Genomic DNA, 20,265 nt, shown 5'->3' on the forward strand with positions numbered 1-20,265 from the left:
AGAAAAATTGATAATATAGGAGAGGCAGTTTTAAGAACAGCAACCTTGAGCAGCAAGTTTATAACTAAAATTGCCGAGGAGTTGGGAGTATAAAGAAATTAAATAACCAATAGATAGATACACTTGTTTAAGGAGTTCCTAATCATTTATCATGGGAAGATTTAGACTAGATTGACTGATGAATTTAGTAGCCGACTGGTCAAGTACTGTGTTGTTCTCTAGCATAGTAATGGTAGATGAGTAACCTCACTTTTCCAGAATTCACTTGGATAAGCAAGGCTTTTCTTTGTAGAGGTAAATGTAGAACTTTTCTGTAATTTATGAATCTACTTATCTCTAAAATAAAATTACTGGTACTTTTTGATAAAAAATAGATAATTATTTCCCAGAGGCAGAAGGGAATAATAACTATTTCCATTTTCAAAGAACATGAGATTTGTTTTTTCACTACTTTTCTGAACTCTGTAGTTTGTCATTGGCTTGTTTGATTTTCTGATTTCGTTTTTTTAAACTTTTCAGGCTGGAGTGAGACAGCTTTATGTACAGATTGACTCTGCGGCCATGTAATGAATGAAAAGAAATTATACTTTTTGGGGGACCGACTTTTCTGGTACTGTACAATCCAAAACATTGTACCTGGCTTTTTGAAACAGAGAAATCATCACTACAGCTCCCCCGCACAAAGTAGACCAGGTAGCTGTGTGCACTCTGCCGGGAGTTCATAGCTAAGGGACCAGAATTAAGATGATCTGTTCTGGACTTTGGTCTTTTGTGCTCTTTCCTCCAAACCATTTTAATTTCTGAGGTTTCTAGTTTTGTTCCAGGGTGTTGCTTTTTTTGTTTGTTTTCTTTTCTTTTCTTATTTTTCCATTTCAAATGTCCGCATGCCCACCTCTCATCCCTAGCCAGAAAGAAATTCAGATTGTGGGCCTCCGATCATCTGAAGTGTTTTCACTGAAGCTGTTGGAAACCACTGCTTTCATTCCCACAAACCAGTGTTATTAAAAAAAAAAGAAAGAATGAAAGAAAGAAATGGAAATGTTTTATATGTAATGTCACAATTGTTGACATTCTTCAGCATAATCATATGTTCGTAAAATTGTTTGTACCTTGCAAACTTATGAACCAAACCATATTGGGTTTTCAAAGTGCCTTCGTCTCAGAAAACATTTGCCAACGTGGAAATTTACCATCGAAGGTCATGTGTATGTGTGTTTTTTTAAATGGATATTCTGTGATCTGTACAAAATAAGACTCTTGTTAGGAATGTATACAGATTGTCTTTTTGTGTACTTCCAGCATAGGTTTAGATATATGAAAAATTTCCTTTTATTATTTTATCTCATCAAAAAATAAAAGGCGTTTTTTGCTTTTTAAATCAGATCCAATTATCACACTAAATTATTTTGTGGACTGTATTTTTAAGACTTTGCAAATGCATCTGTTACATAGACAGTCATTTTCACTTCTTTAAAACATTTACTAAATTCCAAATTTTTATAAAAGCTACTGTGTCTATGATAAACTTTCCTAATCTGTCCTTGCAATTTTTGTGGATTTTATTAGTGAAAAGAAGAGGCAATATAGAATGAAGACAGATATGGTTGTGACAACGTCATTTTGCTTTTTCATTCTTCAAATGCCAAGTCATATAATCTGTTTTCTTGTGCACGTGTTGCACAAATACGATTACTTTTTAGAATCTCAAAGCAGCATTTATTGAATTTGAACTATTGAAGGTATGGATCAAATGTGGTAATATATAACTCTTCCTAACGCAGGTATCTCAGAGGTTAGAAAATGTTGATTTCTAGGTTCTTGCGTATTTGAAAAATAAAATTACAATTTGAGATGACAAGTGCTTGAATAGTCTACTTAAATAAATATTATGTTTTCTGAGGAAATATTGATCTGGATAGACATTTTCTCACTGTACTTCATTTTATCACAATGTAGATTCATTCCCTTTTAACTTAAAAAAATTGAAATTGTCGGGAAGGAATAAAACTCTGCAGAATGGAAATAATTGTTTAGCATGTAGATAGATAATAAGCACTTTTTCACTGATGTGGCAGAAATTGCTATTGACTTTGTCTAAGTTTTAGAGTATCTTTTCTGACCCACAATTTACGAACTATACTGTATTAGGAAAACTAGACTCCTTTCTTCATACTTTTCTTAACTCCTACAGATTGCCTCGATATGTCCTTTTTTGATAGTCTCCTTTTTTGTAGATTAAGTAGTATTTTTAAAATACTTTTACCTACTGCCAGGCAGTTCTAAAGCTAAGAATTCCTGCAGTAGAATGTGTGTAACCGAAACAATTATCGAAATGTTTTAGGAGGGGAAGTATGAAAGGAAATGCCCTTTTAATGGTACTGTGTCTTCTCTGTAAGTGTGAGAAGAATTTGGAAGTTTGCGTTTACTGCCTAATCAAAGCCAGGGCACTTCACTGGGTTTGAGCATGTTATGGAAAATGACAGATCTGGATGAAAGCAGAGAGATTTGGGATGTGTGCCTTTAAAAACTAATTACGTGTAATTGTATTGCTATTTCACATATGGAGATCATATTTGCACTGGCCTGTAAAATTTACCAGTGTGTTTTGAAGTTTCAATTCTGCCTTTCGCTGAGCCCTCCATTCCAAGGGAAGTTTTTGTCAAAATATGCATCACTTTAACTATACTCTCAATACACAAGTGCATGAGGATTTTTTTTTTCTCTGATAAGGGATCAAATGTAAGGCTTATTAGAGTGATATGAAACTCTAATTTTGCACCTGCTACCAGAGATTGCCAGCTCATACCGTTTGGCAAGTTGGCAGTAACATTTATGCTTTAATTAAATGTCTTTAAACCTGTGTGTGCAGCAGTAAAAAATTAGTGAGAAAAAGCAACTTTTTCTTTTCACCCTTAGGAATTACTTTGTCTTATCAATGTGTTCTTGGCACAGATGTATTGCTAAAGTAGATAATTTCACTTGAGAAATACTACTTTGATTAGTGTTATAAATTTAGAATGTCTCTATTGTTGGGCTCAGCTTTGGGGGAAATCTCTGAATATCTGAATATGACTTTGTTAATATCTTCAAAGCCAAAATATTCTATGGTGAACAAATTTGTATTGCTCAGGGAAGGTTTATCTTCCAAGTAAGCTTCCCCAAGCAGAAACATACCTATACTAGTTGTCTGTTTCTAAATCTATTCTATTAATCAAGTTTAAGGGCTTAACCTAGGTACAGCTCCCTTATTTTGCTGACTCCTGTGCACCTTTGTGAAGGACAGCATCTCGTTCATCCGTGGCTCAGTGTTCTCCGCGCCATCGTCCCCATTTCCTGCAGAGGCGTATCAGGAAGTGGTACCCTGCTGGCATTATTTCCCTCGTAGCGAATGCTTCAGCATTCTTCAAAGCCTGCACATATATGCCAGGAACCAGAATACTGTGATTTTTGTGCACTTTGTGAAGCAGCCAAATCATTGACTACAAATGCAGTTGGTCAGAGTTCTCTAATGTTTTTACCTACTATAATCAAATTTATAGATTATTAATATGGTAGCATACTCTTCTATAATGCTGGGATTTATGAACAAAAATATTCCATTGCTTAACATAGAATTTTACATGTAAGGGGACTGTCCTTCGAAGCAGTCTTGTTCTACCTCTCATTTATTACAGATGAGAAAATCGAGGCCCCCTAAAAACTGTCATTTACTCAAGGTCACAGAGATCAGTAGCAGCAAAGCAAAGACTAGAATCCAGGTCTTCTGACTCCAGGTTGAGAGTTCTTCCTACTTTCCTATGCTGCCTCTCCAGTGTAATATTTGCCTTTCTGTAAATGTGACAAAAAAACATTTGTAAATAAGGACACCTGACCTCCATTTTTGGTACATTAATGCACTTTATAAATGGAGTTTTACTGTCTTATTTTTCATATCTAATTATGAGGTTTAGAATATTATTTCCGTAGTATTCTTTATGGAAGATATAATTAATGTTTTTACTCTTTTTTACTTTTTTACTCTTGTGAAACCAGTTCCTGATTTTTACAAAATTGATGACATCTGTGCATTGGATACTATTAGTTTGTGAGTGAATTTTTCTGTTATTTTGTCCAAGGCTAAATCCAATTTAAGGATTGCTTAGTTTATTTTGTATATGTTCTGTGAACTCTGGCACTTTTTAGAAACCAGGGTAATTCACAGGTCATGTCATTTCAGTCTTGCTGCTTTAGTTTTTAGTCACTGGAGAGCTTTTGAACTTTTTAACATTATTCTCAGAGCCACACAAAATTGGGCATTAAATGTTGTATAGAACAAATCTTTTAATTTAGTAGGGTAAAATTTTGAAGTCTTATCAGAATCTCAAATGCTGAACTGCTACTTTCAACTCCTCATAAAAGCATTACCTTAAGAAAGTTTATTTTTTTCTTTCTGTCACCATCCTCAGAAAAGAAAGGATTTTCCGATTCATAAGAACTTCAGCAAAAAAAAAAAAAAAAAAAAAAAAATATATATATATATATATATATATATATTTTCTTTAAAGAACATTGATTAAAAGTTTTATGAATGGAAGATTGTTTTAAGACATTATCCCCCAGAAGCCTTAGTGATTCAGATCTCAGCCATAGAATCAAGACAGACATTGGTTTATGTTTAACCATTTTCTAACTACAAATTATAGACAGAAAGGTAGGGTTTAACCATTATTAAGTGTTCATGTGTCAGGCTCTTTGGCCTTTTTCATGTTATCACATTTGAAATTCTCACATTTCTATAAAGACTTTTGCATGATTTTATGATTGACAGCATTTTCAAATATATTTTCTCTTCTCATTCTCCTAACATCCCTTTGAGGAAGGAATTCTTAACCCCATTTTACAGACGAGGAAGCTGTTGTGAAAGAATTTAAATGACTTTACTTGGGGATAGCAGTGATAGAGCACAGACTCTAAATCCAGGGATTTTTTTTTTGGATTGCTCTGTTTTGTGTGTGTCATTTTACAATGAGTTAAAGACCCAAGAAGTTGTAGCAGATCTAAACAGACTTTCCTATAACACATCAGTGAACAGTCACTATCACAGAATTAGTTGATATGTACACATTGTTTAGACTCATTCTTTCTTTCTATCCTAATGCTGATTTCCTACCTTGCCATTGAACTTAAATTGCAGGCTAAAAAGAGCCATCAGGCTTCCTTTAAGCACTTTTAATACCTTGAAAAGAAAAAGTAAAAAGTTTTATTGACACTCACAGAGTAAACTGTTTAAAAGGGACTGCCCGGAAGAGAGAGTCAGTGCCAGTATGAGTCAAGAGAAACTGAACTGGCCAAGAGACATTAACTTAGTTATTAAAAAATTGTCTTTCCAAATAGTACAAATAATTTTGTGTGGCATGAGAGGAATACATAGGTACTGATTTATAACAACAACAATACATAGACACCTTTTCACTGTTTTTTTTTTTTTTTTAAACGCCTACAGCACCTGGTATTCCTAGGTGATCTCCCATCCATGCACTAACCAGGCCCAACCCTGCTTAGCTTCTGAGATCAGGCACGTTCAGGGTGGCATGGCCGTAGACATAGACACTTTTTCAAAGGAAGTAGTCTGTTTCATAATTAGTAGTAACCTATGCTTAAATTTAATAATAGTTAACTTTGAACTCTTCCCACAGCTTTGAAAACTTAGTATTTGTAATTTTGATCATGATGTTGGAAGTCTGTAAAAAAAGAATGACTAATACATCCTATTATCCCCAAACTTAGCATGAATTTACACTTAACTGCTCAGTAAATGTTTGGTTTACTAGTGAGTTATGGATACAACAATAAGGGTTTGCCTGAAGACAGGCAAAACCTGTAATTTTAGTGTTTATTACAAAACACAGCTTTTTAGGGTTTTTTTTTTTTTTTTTTGGCATTTTTGCACAAATAAGTGACTTTTCATTCACTTGGGCCATTTTTTTCCAAGTAGCCCAGTGAGCTGTTCATTCATCTTAATACAGAAACAGTAGAGTTATAGAGATGATACTCATTTTGCATGCTGTTGGACAGGAATTTGGCAGAACTGGGACTGGAACCTGGGTCACTTGAATTTTTATATTTTGTATAGCCAAATGAGAAAATACATCTTTGTTTTTATGGAAAGTTGCCATATTCTTATTACTTCAAAGATCTATGTATAACATGTCTTCTATTTCATTTATCCCAGATGTGTTGATGTATCATCCCAAACTTTCTGAGGTATATCTTGAAGGTGCTTCTATAAAAATATAACATGTATTAAGTGATTTAAATATTCCCAGATTAGTTACCTTTTTTCCTTTCTCCTCTTTAAATATTAAATTTTAGTAGAGCTTCCCTATATTTCTTTACTTTTCTTCTCTTTTCATTGCTGCTGCCATGGTAAAACTTGCCCTTTTTAATAGTGGAAATAAAGCTTTATTATGAATTTTAGTTTTTGAATTTTGTTTGTGTCATATATCATGCATCAGTTAGGCTCATTGAAGATTCTATTTTGAACGAGATGTTTCCCTGCCAAGAGTTTGCCACGTAACCCCATCACTTCCTCTAATAGCAAATCCAGTGATATTTTGCCCCAACTTTGTGAGTTTGATAATTAACAAAATGGACCTTTTATATCAGAAATACTGTGAATGAAAATTTGCCAAATCCCTACTTAGTGTATTCTCAACACCCTACAACACTTTACCTCCCTACCTTTAATGGTTTCTAAACATATGGCCAAGTTTGCATTTGGGTTTGATTCCTTTGGTGAAGATGCGGCATCAAAACGTTTCTAAACAAGGTTTGATTACAAGGCTAGGGTGGAATGTAAAATTTCGAAGACTATTTGTAATTTGGTTTGCATATGCTAAAGTGAGCAATTATGATCTGCCTAAGTACAATACAACAAATCTGTAATGTATACTTCACTTTTTGCTACTTGAAGACATTCTTGTACACATTTTGTTTAACCTCAGATGTACCTAAAAAGAATAAACAATTGTATCAAAATTCTTCCAATAAAATTTCCTAAAAATCTTTACCTGAATTGTACTGTCTGTTTGATGAACCAAAAGCATTGTGCACTTAACAGTTACTGGAATAGAGTCTAGAGGACTTAAGGAATGAAAGGGAAGAAACAGGTCTCAGGCCAGGAAACAGCAAAATTCATCGGAGAGAGGAGATACTAGGAGACTGGAAATGTCTTAACGCTGTGCAGATCCTCGTTGTGGCTCTTATTCATTTTTGCCTCATAACCATGTCTCAGTATTTATTTCCAGATACTTCCATTAACCCCAGATTGTCTTCGAACCTCATTCTCTGTGGATGTCGTGGCTTATAGGAAATGAAGGTCAAAAGCATATGATGTGAGCCTCCATTAATCTTTCCAATTTTTTTCTCTAAATCAGAAGCAATTCTTTTTCAAAGTAAGTTTTCCACAAAACCCCAGATCCCACTCATCCCACCTTCTCAAACATATTCTTATCAAAGCAGCCTCTGTGGTATTAATCTCTGCCACATAATAATGGCTCTACCCTTGGTGTCTGTTGTCAGATATCTTACATGTGGTCTCCATGTGCTTCTTACACTTCCTATCTAACCTTTCTCATAGCTCCTAGTAAAGTGGCTTCACCCTTCCCTATTTTATAATCAAAGGCCATCAGTGACTTGCTTCTTGTCACATTCGTGGCAGAATTTGCCAGCATCTCAAATTCATCAAAGAGAAAAAGTAACATTTATGTATCTCACTCAACTCCCTCCTCAACTATCAATTTCTATCAGAATTCCTTACAGAATTCTTGGAAATCTAAACATTGCCTTTGCCATCTCCATTTCCTGAATCTCCCATCACAAGGTCCCTCTCTTAATTCCTCTGAAATCTTTTACATTCACCATTTGCATCCCCACTGTCCCATTCCAGTACTTCATTGATGACGGCATGCTGTCACTTGGAGGAACTGTCTGGCTTCCCGTCTATTCCATGCCCAGCTCCAGACACCTCTATTTCAGGCCCTGCCTCCCACATTCCCATCCCCCACCCACAAAAATAATTCCAGCCATGGCAGGAAGTCCAAGAAATTTCTGCTGAATCAGACCTTTGCCCGGGCCTTTTAAAAACATTTCCCTACCCCTGGTTTCCTGATTCCTGTCTGGTGGCCTCTCTGCATACTGGGCTTCGACCCTCTGGATCGAGAGCACCTGCCAGGGGCTCGCTGCCTTTCTTGTATTCTCTAGAATTAGCCTTAAAGTCTGCAGTGGCCTATTGACACCTCTCAGAGCAGGTTTAAACAAGTTATTTACTATGCTATTTCACTATACAATCTTTTATCTAGAGTTATTGCTTCCTTCCCCCAAGAAGCCACAGTGTGTTATACTAAAGTCCACTTTCAGTCTTCTGGCTCAGGAATCTTGAGTGGCTCCTTAATTGCTCATCAAATACGAATTCCTCTGAACAACTTCAGAAACTCACAATGCTTTTCCTTATTTAATCTCATTACCCATGATATGGGAATAAGCAAACTTCATAAGAACAGAGGAACAGCAAAGACGGGGAGGAGCAAGCAGGACCAAAATAGACATAGATACAATGACAACAATTTAGTACTTTTTATTCTATACAGAAAAACAAAACACTTTTAATGGGACTGTGACTCATTTAAACAATGTCAGCTCGTCCAGCTCTACTTCCAGACTTTTAAAAATCTACCATGAAGTTCAGGCTTAGCACATGCTACTGACATTTAAATAACAGTTCACCTTTATCTGATGAATTCTTATAACCAAGGAGTAATAATGGCAGCAGTAAGATAATACTCAAATGCATCGAGACCGGCACTGGTTAGGCAGTCAAAAGTGAACTTGTACTCTTTGTAAGACGGCCACTGCTAAAGCCGACATTTGTGTATTATTTTGTTATTAAAAACAATACAAAAAAAGCATTTCCCAAAGGATTTTCTGTATGTAGGCACATAAATGGTATTTTAAAAGGGTGTAAGTAACCAAAAAAATTTAGATTGACAGCTAAGCCTAGGTGCAGCTTCACAGTAGTTAGAACCCTGCCATTTGGCTTAGACTTTTGCAAATATAACCACTTCTAAAATTATAAATAAGGCCTGATTAGCCATCACTGTTTCCCACCCTGGGCATTAAGTTACATCAGACCGTTAATCCACTTTGTAAGACAAAGTCACTACATTTATAGTTATATGAGTTGGAACAAAACCTTCCCATTGGCTTGCAAAGACTTCCCCAGGCAAACCTGTCCCGGTGGCCAGCAGCTATGGAAACCCACAGGGAGAGTCATGTTAGGTAGAGTCAGGATTTCAAAAAGGTAGAGCAAATGTTGCTTTTTTCCCTGACCCCTCTCCACATGGGTCAGGATGTAGGTAGGCCCAATGATGAAAGTATGAGACACAGCAACCGAGTACATAGAACGAGTTTCTGGCCAAAGGACCAAAAAGAAGAGCCTAAGGATCCAGGAAGTACCGAGGTCATGGAGAGGGTGCAGTTCAGGAAGCAGCCTCACACTGTCTTACAAACCCCAAGGACCACTTGTCACTACCCATTACCCATGATATGGATCTGATCCTACCTAGCATACCGACAGAATATTTCCATGCCATCACAGGGCAGAGTCACACACTCGCCCACACTCACTCCTACAGGGAAAGTGCAGACATGCCAGGTAACCTCATGTGCTCATCTTAGGGATGTGGGAGGAAACCGGAGGACCTGGGGAAAACCCAAGCAGACATGGAGAGAACGTGCCAATCCAGACAGTGGCCCCCAGCAGGGATCGAGGTTTTTTCATCAACATTGTAAGAAAATGACATTCAAGGACCTACTGTACATACAAGTTAAGTTGCTTGATATTGCCCACGTGGTGTGGTAGCGGATGCTGAGCTCATTCCCCCGCCCCATAATGGGTAAGGGACTTTTCAGTGTCACAGCTGACGTGGCACAGACCACCTGTCCTAGTCAGTCACTCCCCTTACGCCCCGCCAACCAATCAAAATACACTTATGTGAATAAAAGAAAAAGCCCTGCTGCGATGGGGGCTCAGCCTTTGGATGTGAATCTGCTGAGTGGAGCCAGTACCAATAAACGCTACTTCCTGCTTATTGCCTCGGTGTCCCGTCTCTCTTGAGTATCCTGCGACAAGGGCACTGAGGCTCTGTGCTTTTTTCTTCCCTCCAATCTTTTATTCCTCAAGATAATTTCTATTCATCTGACATCTGCACTCTGCTTGCTGTTAAGTCCAACCATCTGGGTTTTTTGGTTGGTCGATTTCCATTTCTCTGCTAAGAGCATTCATCTATATTCACTAATTCATTCATTCCAATCACCTATCCTTTTCATCTTTGCTTATAGTTCTATGGTGCTTTAAAATCCTGTTAATTCCAATACCTGTGTTATGTTTGGGTCTCCTCCTATTGTGTGCTTTTTTAAAACATGGGTTTCTGTTTCTTTGCATGCTTTATAATATTGTAGTCATTGTTATGTTATGCTGACAGTGTTAAACCTTGTTTTAGCAGGCAGTTTTCGGCTGATCATCTTGGTTTTATGGAGGCTTGCTTTTACATTATGTTAAAAGTTTTGTCCTTAGTTTTAGCACAGATCCTTAGTTCTGGGCATAATCTTTACTACTAATACATGGCCATTCTAGGGATTTGATGGAAAGCCTAAGGTGCTTATCAAGCCTTTTAACTTGTCAAATTCAAACTTAAACTGTCTCCTTGCAATAGAGAGCAACGATCTCTGCTTAGCTTTCCCAGCCTTTTGGCCATGGCTTTCCATTTGGTTCATTGGAGTCTTCCCTGCATGTACACAGCTCAGAAGTTAGCTAAAGATTTAAGAGGAAATATGCAGATTGGAGGGCTCTCCCCTCAGTGTCACCCTCATTTCCAGGATTCCATCCTTCTATTTACAGCTCCTCTAGCAGCCCCTAATTCCTCTAACCCCTTGAGCCAGTAAGGCTGCAATTTTCTCTAGAGTGCTAGGTACCCTTCACCAGACAGACTGGGAAGGCTGTGAAGGAGAGAGCTGTGTGAGAATAGCTCTCGGCCTGCTTTCAGTCACTCCCTAGTGCCTTTACACAGTTATTATATTTTGTCCAAAGTTTATAATTGGGAGGGTTTGAACATTACAAGCTATTCCACCATTACCAAAACCAGAAGTCCTTCATTTTATAATTTTTAAATGTTTGGTTTAATGCCTCAGAAGAAAATAACACAGAACTGGTACTTAAATGTCCTTAGCTCCCTCCCTTTGTTTTGGTCCAATAGATTGAAAATGGAATATTTCATATATATTAAAATACCTTTTAACGTGAATGAAATAAGTCAAAATTATCGCCTGCTAATTGAGGCTCCCAGAAAGTAGAGTTTTTTTTTCAAATTACAACAAATTTACTGAGCAAAGAGGTCAGACAATTTGATTAGGCCCAAGAAATATTCAGACCAATTCAACTACTAGGTAACAAAGCTATTTGTTATGAAAAGAATAAAACTCTATGGTAATGAACTATAATAAATGGAGTGTTATTTGCAACTAGTAAGAAGAATGTAAGTACTTTTCATCTACATAGTAGCATATTAACTCAGTTAAGTGACATGATGAATCTTGACTAATTCATTGTTGTTTTCAAACTTAAATTTTTTAAACTTTATTTTGTAGTCAGCAAGTTTTCCATTTGTCAGCTTGGATGTGAAAGTTGCTATTTAAATCCAAAGAGTAACTGTACATGGCTGGCTGAACATTTATAATTCAACAATTATATAGCCTCCAAAATACAGCGGAATGCGAGCTACATAATTAGGATGTCAGCTGAATAAGACAAGGCAATTGGGGATGATGTCATTTTGTGGCATGGGCTCGGATGAGATTTAAGTAAGCAGGACTTCGTCTTCCCATCTCTGTTTATATGCACTAATACCAACCACTGTCAGGACAACTCACCTTGCAGTCAGGACAGCTGACTTTTTAAGAAAGAAGAAAATTCCACCTTGTATTGACTGCTCTCATAAAGAAAAACTGCTCTTAAATGGCTTTACATATATCTATACGTTTTCCCGCTTGGTCTGCTCCATGTGTGTACATCCTGAAAAACTGCCAAAATAGCAGCAACAACTGATGATATCAGAAGGAAAAAACTCATTGCCACAGGAAACCAACACTGTTGAATCGACATCTTTCTTCTTAGTCACTTGTTCTATACTTACTAGGTAAACCAAAAGATCTGTTCAATTTGTTATACAAATATATGTACTTGCATACGTGACGGAAATTAATATCCAAAATAGAAAATGTCTATGTTCAGAGTCCATCGATGCTTCGGGATTCTGAGCTAGCTTCTGGTATAGAAAACAGACTTAGCATCTCCATCTCCAGGGGATGCACACTGCCTCCCGTGATGACTAAGGAATGTAACGGCCCTCCCAAGTCCACAGTACACATCTGCTGCAAAGTGCCGGCTGCAATTTTCTGGTCCTCAGCTCCAACCCTGGCTAAGCCGACACAGAGTGTCTCCTCGGTGACCGCTATTTAATAAAAAAAAAAAAAAGATACCACCATTCAGTTCAGCAAATGCATTAACCTATCCAACGTTAAAACTAACACTAGTACCAAAAGAACATTTAAAGAATCTGCAAAAATCTTAAATCTTCTTAGTCACTCATTATGGACCAATTATCTAATCTAAGGCTTTTCTAAATTATTGGTACTATCTGATATATAAAGTGCTTTCCAATTTTACCCTGTCAGAATACAAAGGCTTCCCTTAAGTTATATTTTTAGGATTTAATAAATAATTACCTGTATCCATACTCTACAACTAACTGCACAGCATTTCTCTTAGATTCTGAGTGAACGATGTTTATTACATGCTTAGCTTTTTAACAAGTTACTTGAGATATGTTCACATTGACCGAGATATATTAGAAAAAACATGGGATTATGAGATAAATACATAAGTTTAAGTTTCTGCTTTGACCACCTAATCGGCTATGAGACAAAATTCATTTTTTAAATTTTTTTAAAAATGAAATACTATCTCTCTTAAATGGTGGTTATAGGGCTATATTAGCTATGAAAGTATTTAGTAAACTCCATAGACCTTAACAAATAATGGGCATTGTGATTACTTTTACTTTTAAGTTCAAAATAACCAACATTAGCGAACTTTAGTATGATATGTTGTGACAGCTGAAGGGCTGACCCTTTCGTGGTTTTATTGGTTAGCTGGGAAAGCTGCCTGATTGAACAATGATCAAAATGGGGCACATGATTTACACGAGGACATGCAGGCATGCGAGGAACTCTGTACAACATGATGGATACAGAACACCCTTGCTGAGTGATTGTTCTGTGGCTTTAACAAAGCCCACTAATGAGAATAAAATAAGCAATGGTCACTCAAGAATCTCTTTATATATCTTTTCTATCAGGAGATACGTGCTCAAAGGCAGTCAGCACCTTATAACAGATATAATGAGAGGTTCATTTCAGAACCTCGTGATATTTACCAACAATAAACATTATGTTATATACCATGCACCGTGTCTACATATTAGGAATACAAGGATAAAGTCTCTTGTCTTTATCCTGAAGAAAACTATCCCTGGTCTCCGTATTGAGAATGAGAAAAAGCAGAATAAATATATTTTTGCAGGACAAATCTCACTATATAGTTCTATACATTATTAAAACATTTATATAGCAACATATTTACTTCGAATCTGATTTATAGTTAATTAAGTGAAAAATACTCACTTTCTGGAAGGGTATTAATTTTACTAGAAAGAACTCCATTATTTTTCTTTCAGTACAACTTTCATCCTATGAGATTTAAGTTAAAGTTGGAAAAAAGAGAAAAAGTACAATGCATAAACATTGACTCGCTTCAGTGGAGGTGGTATATCTGTGTGTCAGATGTTCTATCACATACGCATCTCAAAGCAGCAGAGGGCAGAGTATGAGAGCCCTGGTAGGGTCCTGAGTACCTGGTTCTTCTCCTCGTGTTCTTTGATTCTGAACAATCTCCAGAAGTTGCTGGGCTGCTTGGTTTACACTCATATACCGAGGAGGTTCGTAGATCTTCCTTCCTCTGTAATTATAACACTAGATGTCATTGTTCTTAGTCGTGAAATTACATTATATATTCTTAACGCAAGAATTCCACCAGGTATACTCAAGTACATCTAAATTCTGTCTGCAGCTTTCAAATGATACTCACGAAAGCACAGATACGGTGATCGTTTATCTCAAGTTTCTTAAGCTTTTTTCAATGTTCTACTTCAACTGCCTTCTGATCTCACTGAAATGTTGGCAGAAATAAAAGTCCAACAACTTAAATGTAAATGTCTAAATCAAAGTTACCTTCATTCAAAGTGATACCTTAGGAAAAAATAAAATAAGTGGCAATTTGTTCTATATCCCAGCTAATCAGATTCTACAATGTTCATTTTACTGCACGTGTTTAAACCAATGTTTTCACTTCCTCTAGTAAACTAAAGTGGTAAATATCTAAAGATCTTGGAGAGTAAGATATGTTTACATCTGTATGACTCAAAAGCCTACCACATTTGCTCAATGATCATAATAAAAATATAGCTTTTGCAGCTTATACAACAGTTGGTATAGATTATTCTACTGACTCTCAAAACAATTCTCTAAGTCAGCATTGTCCAATACAAATATAATGCAAGCCACAAACATTTTAAAATTTTCTAGTAGCCACATTACCAAGTTTAAAAAGGGCAAAATTAATTTTAGTTATATATTCTATTTAACCTAATATATCCAAAATATTATATTTCAACCCTTCTATAAAAATTATTAAAGACTGTTTTTGTACTAGGTCTTTGAAATCTAGTATGAATAATCTGGTATGTATTTTATGCTTATAGCACATCCTGATTCAAATGTTAAATTTTCATTGAAAATACTTGATCTATATTGAGATTTCATAAAATTCATGATTATAAAAGTAATTTACATATTGAAATTGTTCTAAATGTACTTAGAAGTTTTCCAATAACTAAGTTGAGTATTAGTTTTAAATTAATTAAAATTAAATTACAAATTCAGTTCCTCAGTAACATGAGCCATATTTCAAGTGCTCATCAGTCACATGTGGGTAGTAGCTATTCTATTGGACATTGCCTTTCTAAGCAAAAAAGGATTATTACTCTCATTAGTCATATGGGAAAAATAAGGCTCAGAGATGGAAGAACTTGCCCAAGAGCCTATAACCAGAGGTAGACTCAGAACTCAAACCCATGTCTTCTGACTCTCAATTCATTAATTCATTCCACAAATATCTACTGAGTGCCTATTAGGTGTCAACCATCGTTCTCAGCAATGAATCCATAAAATCTATTGCTATTTCCACTCCATTACACTGCTTATCATAAGATTAGAAGTATTTAATTTTTAAATGTTAATGAAAGCTGATTTTCAACAATCTTTAGAACTCATGTCATTCAAGTAGAATTTATTGAATTGTTCAAGGAATTAAAATAGATGTAAGCATTCTCAGAATAAGACTTACTTGATTAGATTTTCCAAAGACTGCTCCTTCACCTTGATATCTGCAAAAAAGGTAAAAAATAGTTTTTAATTTAATTAATTGTTTTATCCAAAATCCTATGTGTAATCCTAAGTTTTGGGTGGGGAAACATTTTTTTCAAGTCTCCAAAATGCTCACTTGACAGTTTGTGACAGTCTTCCCTCACACTTGGATATAGCCACTTTTTAATGGAAATATGGAGAAGAATAGAAGCTTGTAGTTGTGTAAAGGTAATTAGTTAGAAAACAAACTTGAGATTGGCTCTGAGACCATCCTAAAAGGATCTAATTTCCTCTTGGAAAAGAAGAAACAGGAAGGAGTTAGATAAATATTGGCATATACAGCACCTAACAGCTAATCAACATCTTGTTCATTTCTACTAGCTGGTAACTGCACAGATTCAAAGGAAAAGTTTTGTCATGTTTCCGTCCTTCCCTATTTTTCAGACACTAGAAGTTTCAATGCATGTAACAAACAGAAGAAAATTCTTACTACATTTTGAAAAGAGACGTTTGCTTCCTTTTGAATGGTAAGACATGTAATAATAACTTATGAATAAACACTTAGTACCAAACAGTCATACTTTTAACAGGGCTTTCCCAAGCACTGACGCCAGGTACCCCAGGGGCCAAGACACACAATCTGCTCTCGTAAAGCCTGACAGTCCAAGTGTCACTGATATTTGATTCTTTACACTTTAATCACCGATGCACAGCTGAACTATTTGGTAAAAGGTAAAGCTGAATCACTACATCCTCAGAGGAATTCAGTATACAACAGCAAGAGCAACAGCTGCTTCCTGTTTCACATGCTGAAAACAAATGGTTCAGCCAAAGTTTGTTTTTGCAAAAATAAATATAGTGCCACTGAGGGGTCTTTTGATAGACTTCTACAGCTTTCTTAAGTGATTATAAAAGTTTTTCCTATAAGGATACTCAAAAATGTTTCCCCACCCAAAGCTTAGGTTTACACATAAGATTTTGGATAAAATAATTAATTAAATTAAAATATAGCAGAAATTAATCCCACATATGTATTTCTATTGTTCTTGGAACCAGTGGTGAAAAGTATTTTTCTGGTTCGAAATATCATTATTTAATATTTCCACTTATCTGGACATATAGAGAAAAATGTATATCTGTTATTGAAAATGGCCTCCAACACAATTGGTGGTATGAGTCAACTTAGATTCCTTTAAATGATATTTGTAAGATTCTAAAAAATTCAACATATTTATCAATTCACCTTGAGCTTCCGAAATGTGATAGTAAAGTCTGTAATTTAATATTTTTAAATTTTAATCTTTTTAAATGATATACTCTAAAAGCTGTATTTTAAAAAAGAGGACTGGTGGGAATTTTTTAGGTAAGTGCTATGTAATTAAACATAAGAGACTTAATCTCAAGCCAGGGCAGACTTAATATTTTCTCCTTCTCTTTGCACGGGCCATAATTATTCCTCTCTACTTCTACTTGCTAGAATGTAAGCTTCTCCTATTTATCTTAGAACCAGAACCTAGCGTAATGCAAAGTACCTAGTAGATACTCCATAAATGTCTACTGAATAAATTTGCTCATGTGGCTCTGCTCCTACCCATCCACCAGCCCATCTTAAACTATCCACCCCTTAAGTAGCGTAAGTCCCAACTCGTTCAAAAAGCCTTTGTTGACTTCTCCTCAAATGTTTGTCTTTGAAATATCTATACATTAATGCCATGTTTCATTAATGTCTAATTACACCATATATATTAGTCTTATCTTACCAAGTAAATTTTAAATTCTCTGTGGTTTTCTACCATAGAATATTCTCACTAATCACTACACGGCTTGGCCCATAGCGGGCATTCAATAAATATATACTAATTTAAATGAGAATTCCAGATGACTAAATGATGAGATCTATGGATTGAGGATTTTGAATCATGGTATCTGATATTTCACACCTTGTTCCTGCTTTTGTTAATAGAGCAAGTGAGATATATTGTTTAACTTTGTTTGTCTTTTCCCAGGAAAGCCAAGAAAAGAGGCAGCTCTTAGAGAGTTCAAGAGCCAAAATTCTGGTTTGTCCTTCCTGCCTCTCCATACAATAGAATTTAATTGTTCTTTAAACTTCCATATACACAGAATGTTAGTTCCAACTATTTCAAAACCCCAAGGGCAGGATCCATGTCTAATATTTCCTTAGTGTTCCAAAAGAATCCAACTCCACATTGAGTATAAACAGTCAATAAATACCTGTAAATTGATTTTCCAATTGCCTTTCCAAAGCTTCCCAAAGAAGAAATGCTACTTTTCTCCCCTTCCTCCATTTTCTTATGACTATATGGAGAAGTTATCAGGTAGCCTGCCTCTTAAAACTTCTCTCTCCCTGTTCTGTTTTAAAACTTCTCAGTTCCATTGTAAAACACACACACACACACCCCCACACACACACACAAACACACAGTGTCCAAGCTCCGATGAATCTCAATTTTTTTCATCTCTCAGTTGCATATACTTGAACTACAAAAAAGTTAAGGCTGGCCTCTTTCTACATGGAAAAACCCAAGGACAAAGTATAAAGCTAATTAATTAATTAATTAATAATGAAGTGCTAAGTTGCACTGACAAACTAAAATAAGAAAACATAGCATATCAGTTACTTGTGGGTGCAGGTATAAATAAAAAAAATGTTAAAGAAACATTCGTGATCTGATCTAGATTTAAAATTAATTATGTGTCAATGTGAATAGAATAAAAAGGAATGTGTTCTGGCTGGAAATGAATAAACTAGCAAGAGTTAAAGATTTTCTGTGCCAAAGGGTAGTAAGACCATGTCTGAGAAAATAAACTAAAAAAAACTCCAACTAATTAACTTCTATAAATATTTATTGAACAGCTACATTGTGCCAGACCTCTAGACATTAGGAAGGAAGCAGTAGGCAAGACAAAGTCCCAGCAGGGAAGAAAACCAACAAGTTAATAAAATAATTCAGATAGGTGTTAAAGACAAGGAAAAAAACCCACAAAAAACAAAAACAAAAACAAAACAACATAAAGAGAAAGAGAATCGCTGGGGGATATAAGTATACTACATTAGATAAGGTAAAATTTCACTTTAAGTAAGGAGTCAGTAAATTTCTTCTGTAAAGGGCCAGATAATAAATATTTTAGGTTCTGAGGGTCATAGGTTTCTGTCACAACTACTTATTGCTGTAACTGTAGCACGAAAGTAGTCACGGATGATACATGAGTGAAGTAACATGGCTGTGTTCCAATTACACTTTATTTACAAAACAGATAGTAGGCTGGGCTTGATCCATGTGTACTAGCTTGCTAACCCCTTAATTTCTCTTAATTTCTCATTTTTACCCCATAAGAAACACCAGCCATTAGTAAAACTTTTCTATAACCTTTTCTATTAAAAGAGATATACTGATTGAAATTCTGATAATGCACAAATTATATATTATTGAATAACAGAGAATTGGCTATATTACACAAATAACCTAAACGTTTTTGGCAAATAGGAATTTTTTCTAATGTTCTGAATATCTGTTCTTATTAAAGAAGCCAAAATCATGGCTTCTCTGCCAATTCTCTGCCCTGATCCTGTGCTATGTGGCAGACATCTGGATGACTCCACGCACAGTGTCACCACAACAGTGAGATTCAATGTATGATTGGAGGACTGATGCCAGTATGTGAGCACTTTATTATCGGTGAATGATGAAGTAACTGCCAGAGTGAGAATAGTATTTACAAATATTTATAATAACTTGACATAGGTACAAAAAGACTAGAAATGAAAAAAATAAATATATTTAAAAAGAACAACACCTGGTCCTTCATCACAGTTTATAATATACTGCTCTAAACTCCATGAGGCAAGGAGGGATTACTTCTATTTGATAAAAGTGAAGGCAAAGGTCAGGACTGTTCACAATATTCTCTAGCTATTAAGAAGTAGCATGTGGATTTGTCTTCCGATTTGAAGCATAAGGATCATTTCAAAGTTATCAAAGATGCCAGTAAGCTGTTCTGTTCCTCAGTCACAGATTAAAGCTTTGACACTAGTATTTTTACAACAGACGTGGTTAGACAGAAACTGAAAGTCAATGTGAATTCCCAGCATAATTCCAGTGCATCTGCTGGATAACACAGCCATGTCTTTCTGATGCTCTGTCCATCATCGCAGTTTACAAAGATAGCGGTCCCAGCTCTTCCCACACTAGGTAGGAAATACAATATGGGGAGCATGATACAGTGAAAAGAGCAGTGGATAAAGGGCTATTTGGAGTCTACCAATCTCACCACCAGTAAACTGGGTGACAGTGGGAAAAATGATTCAATATAACTGGGTCTCAACTTTATCTATAAAACAGGCTTCATTAAGATGATCTCTAGAGTCCCTTTCAGATCTATAATTCTGATAGCATCAATGCTGCAGTATTCAAAGAACTTCTCTAAGAAGACAGAGGATGAAGCTGAGTAAGAATAAATGCTCAATATGGGTCTGCTGAATTGCTGTAAATTGACCAGAACAGGGTCTTGATGGACGAATGGGTAAGGCGTGGAGTGGTGGAGAGGATCTGTTAGGGCGTAGGAGGGGGCGGTGTGAATTAGCACGCATGCAGGAAGAGCCATGTGGTAATCAGAGCAGAAAACGTGTCTCCAAGAGTGTGGGAAAGAGCATGGCATGCACAGCGTGAC

The 20,265-nt window shown here is 35.9% G+C and overlaps 2 protein-coding genes and 1 pseudogene across 4 annotated transcripts in view; 1 reads left to right on the top strand and 2 right to left on the bottom strand.

Annotated features, from left to right (window-relative positions):
* Positions 1–1,855, top strand: part of SLC30A7 (solute carrier family 30 member 7) — a 51,907-nt gene extending 50,052 nt beyond the window's left edge. Inside the window, 1 exon segment of the mRNA XM_039869585.1 lies at positions 520–1,855. Coding sequence (XP_039725519.1) covers positions 520–567 — 48 coding nt within the window. The 3' untranslated portion in view covers positions 568–1,855.
* Positions 1,856–5,473: 3,618 nt separating this feature from the next.
* Positions 5,474–5,582, bottom strand: LOC120607953 (uncharacterized; annotated as a pseudogene).
* Positions 5,583–8,589: 3,007 nt separating this feature from the next.
* Positions 8,590–20,265, bottom strand: part of DPH5 (diphthamide biosynthesis 5) — a 29,564-nt gene continuing 17,888 nt past the window's right edge. For all 3 annotated transcript variants that reach the window (XM_039869591.1, XM_039869589.1, XM_039869588.1), the window contains exons 6-8: positions 15,557–15,596; positions 14,007–14,110; positions 8,590–12,545 (exon numbers count right to left, since the gene is read on the bottom strand). In XM_039869591.1, coding sequence (XP_039725525.1) covers positions 12,322–12,545; positions 14,007–14,110; positions 15,557–15,596 — 368 coding nt within the window. In that variant the 3' untranslated portion in view covers positions 8,590–12,321. The remainder of the gene's footprint in view (positions 12,546–14,006; positions 14,111–15,556; positions 15,597–20,265) is intronic.

This window comes from Pteropus medius, unplaced genomic scaffold (assembly GCF_902729225.1).
Source record: "Pteropus medius unplaced genomic scaffold, Ma_sr-lr_union100, whole genome shotgun sequence".
Lineage (NCBI taxonomy): Eukaryota > Metazoa > Chordata > Mammalia > Chiroptera > Pteropodidae > Pteropus > Pteropus medius.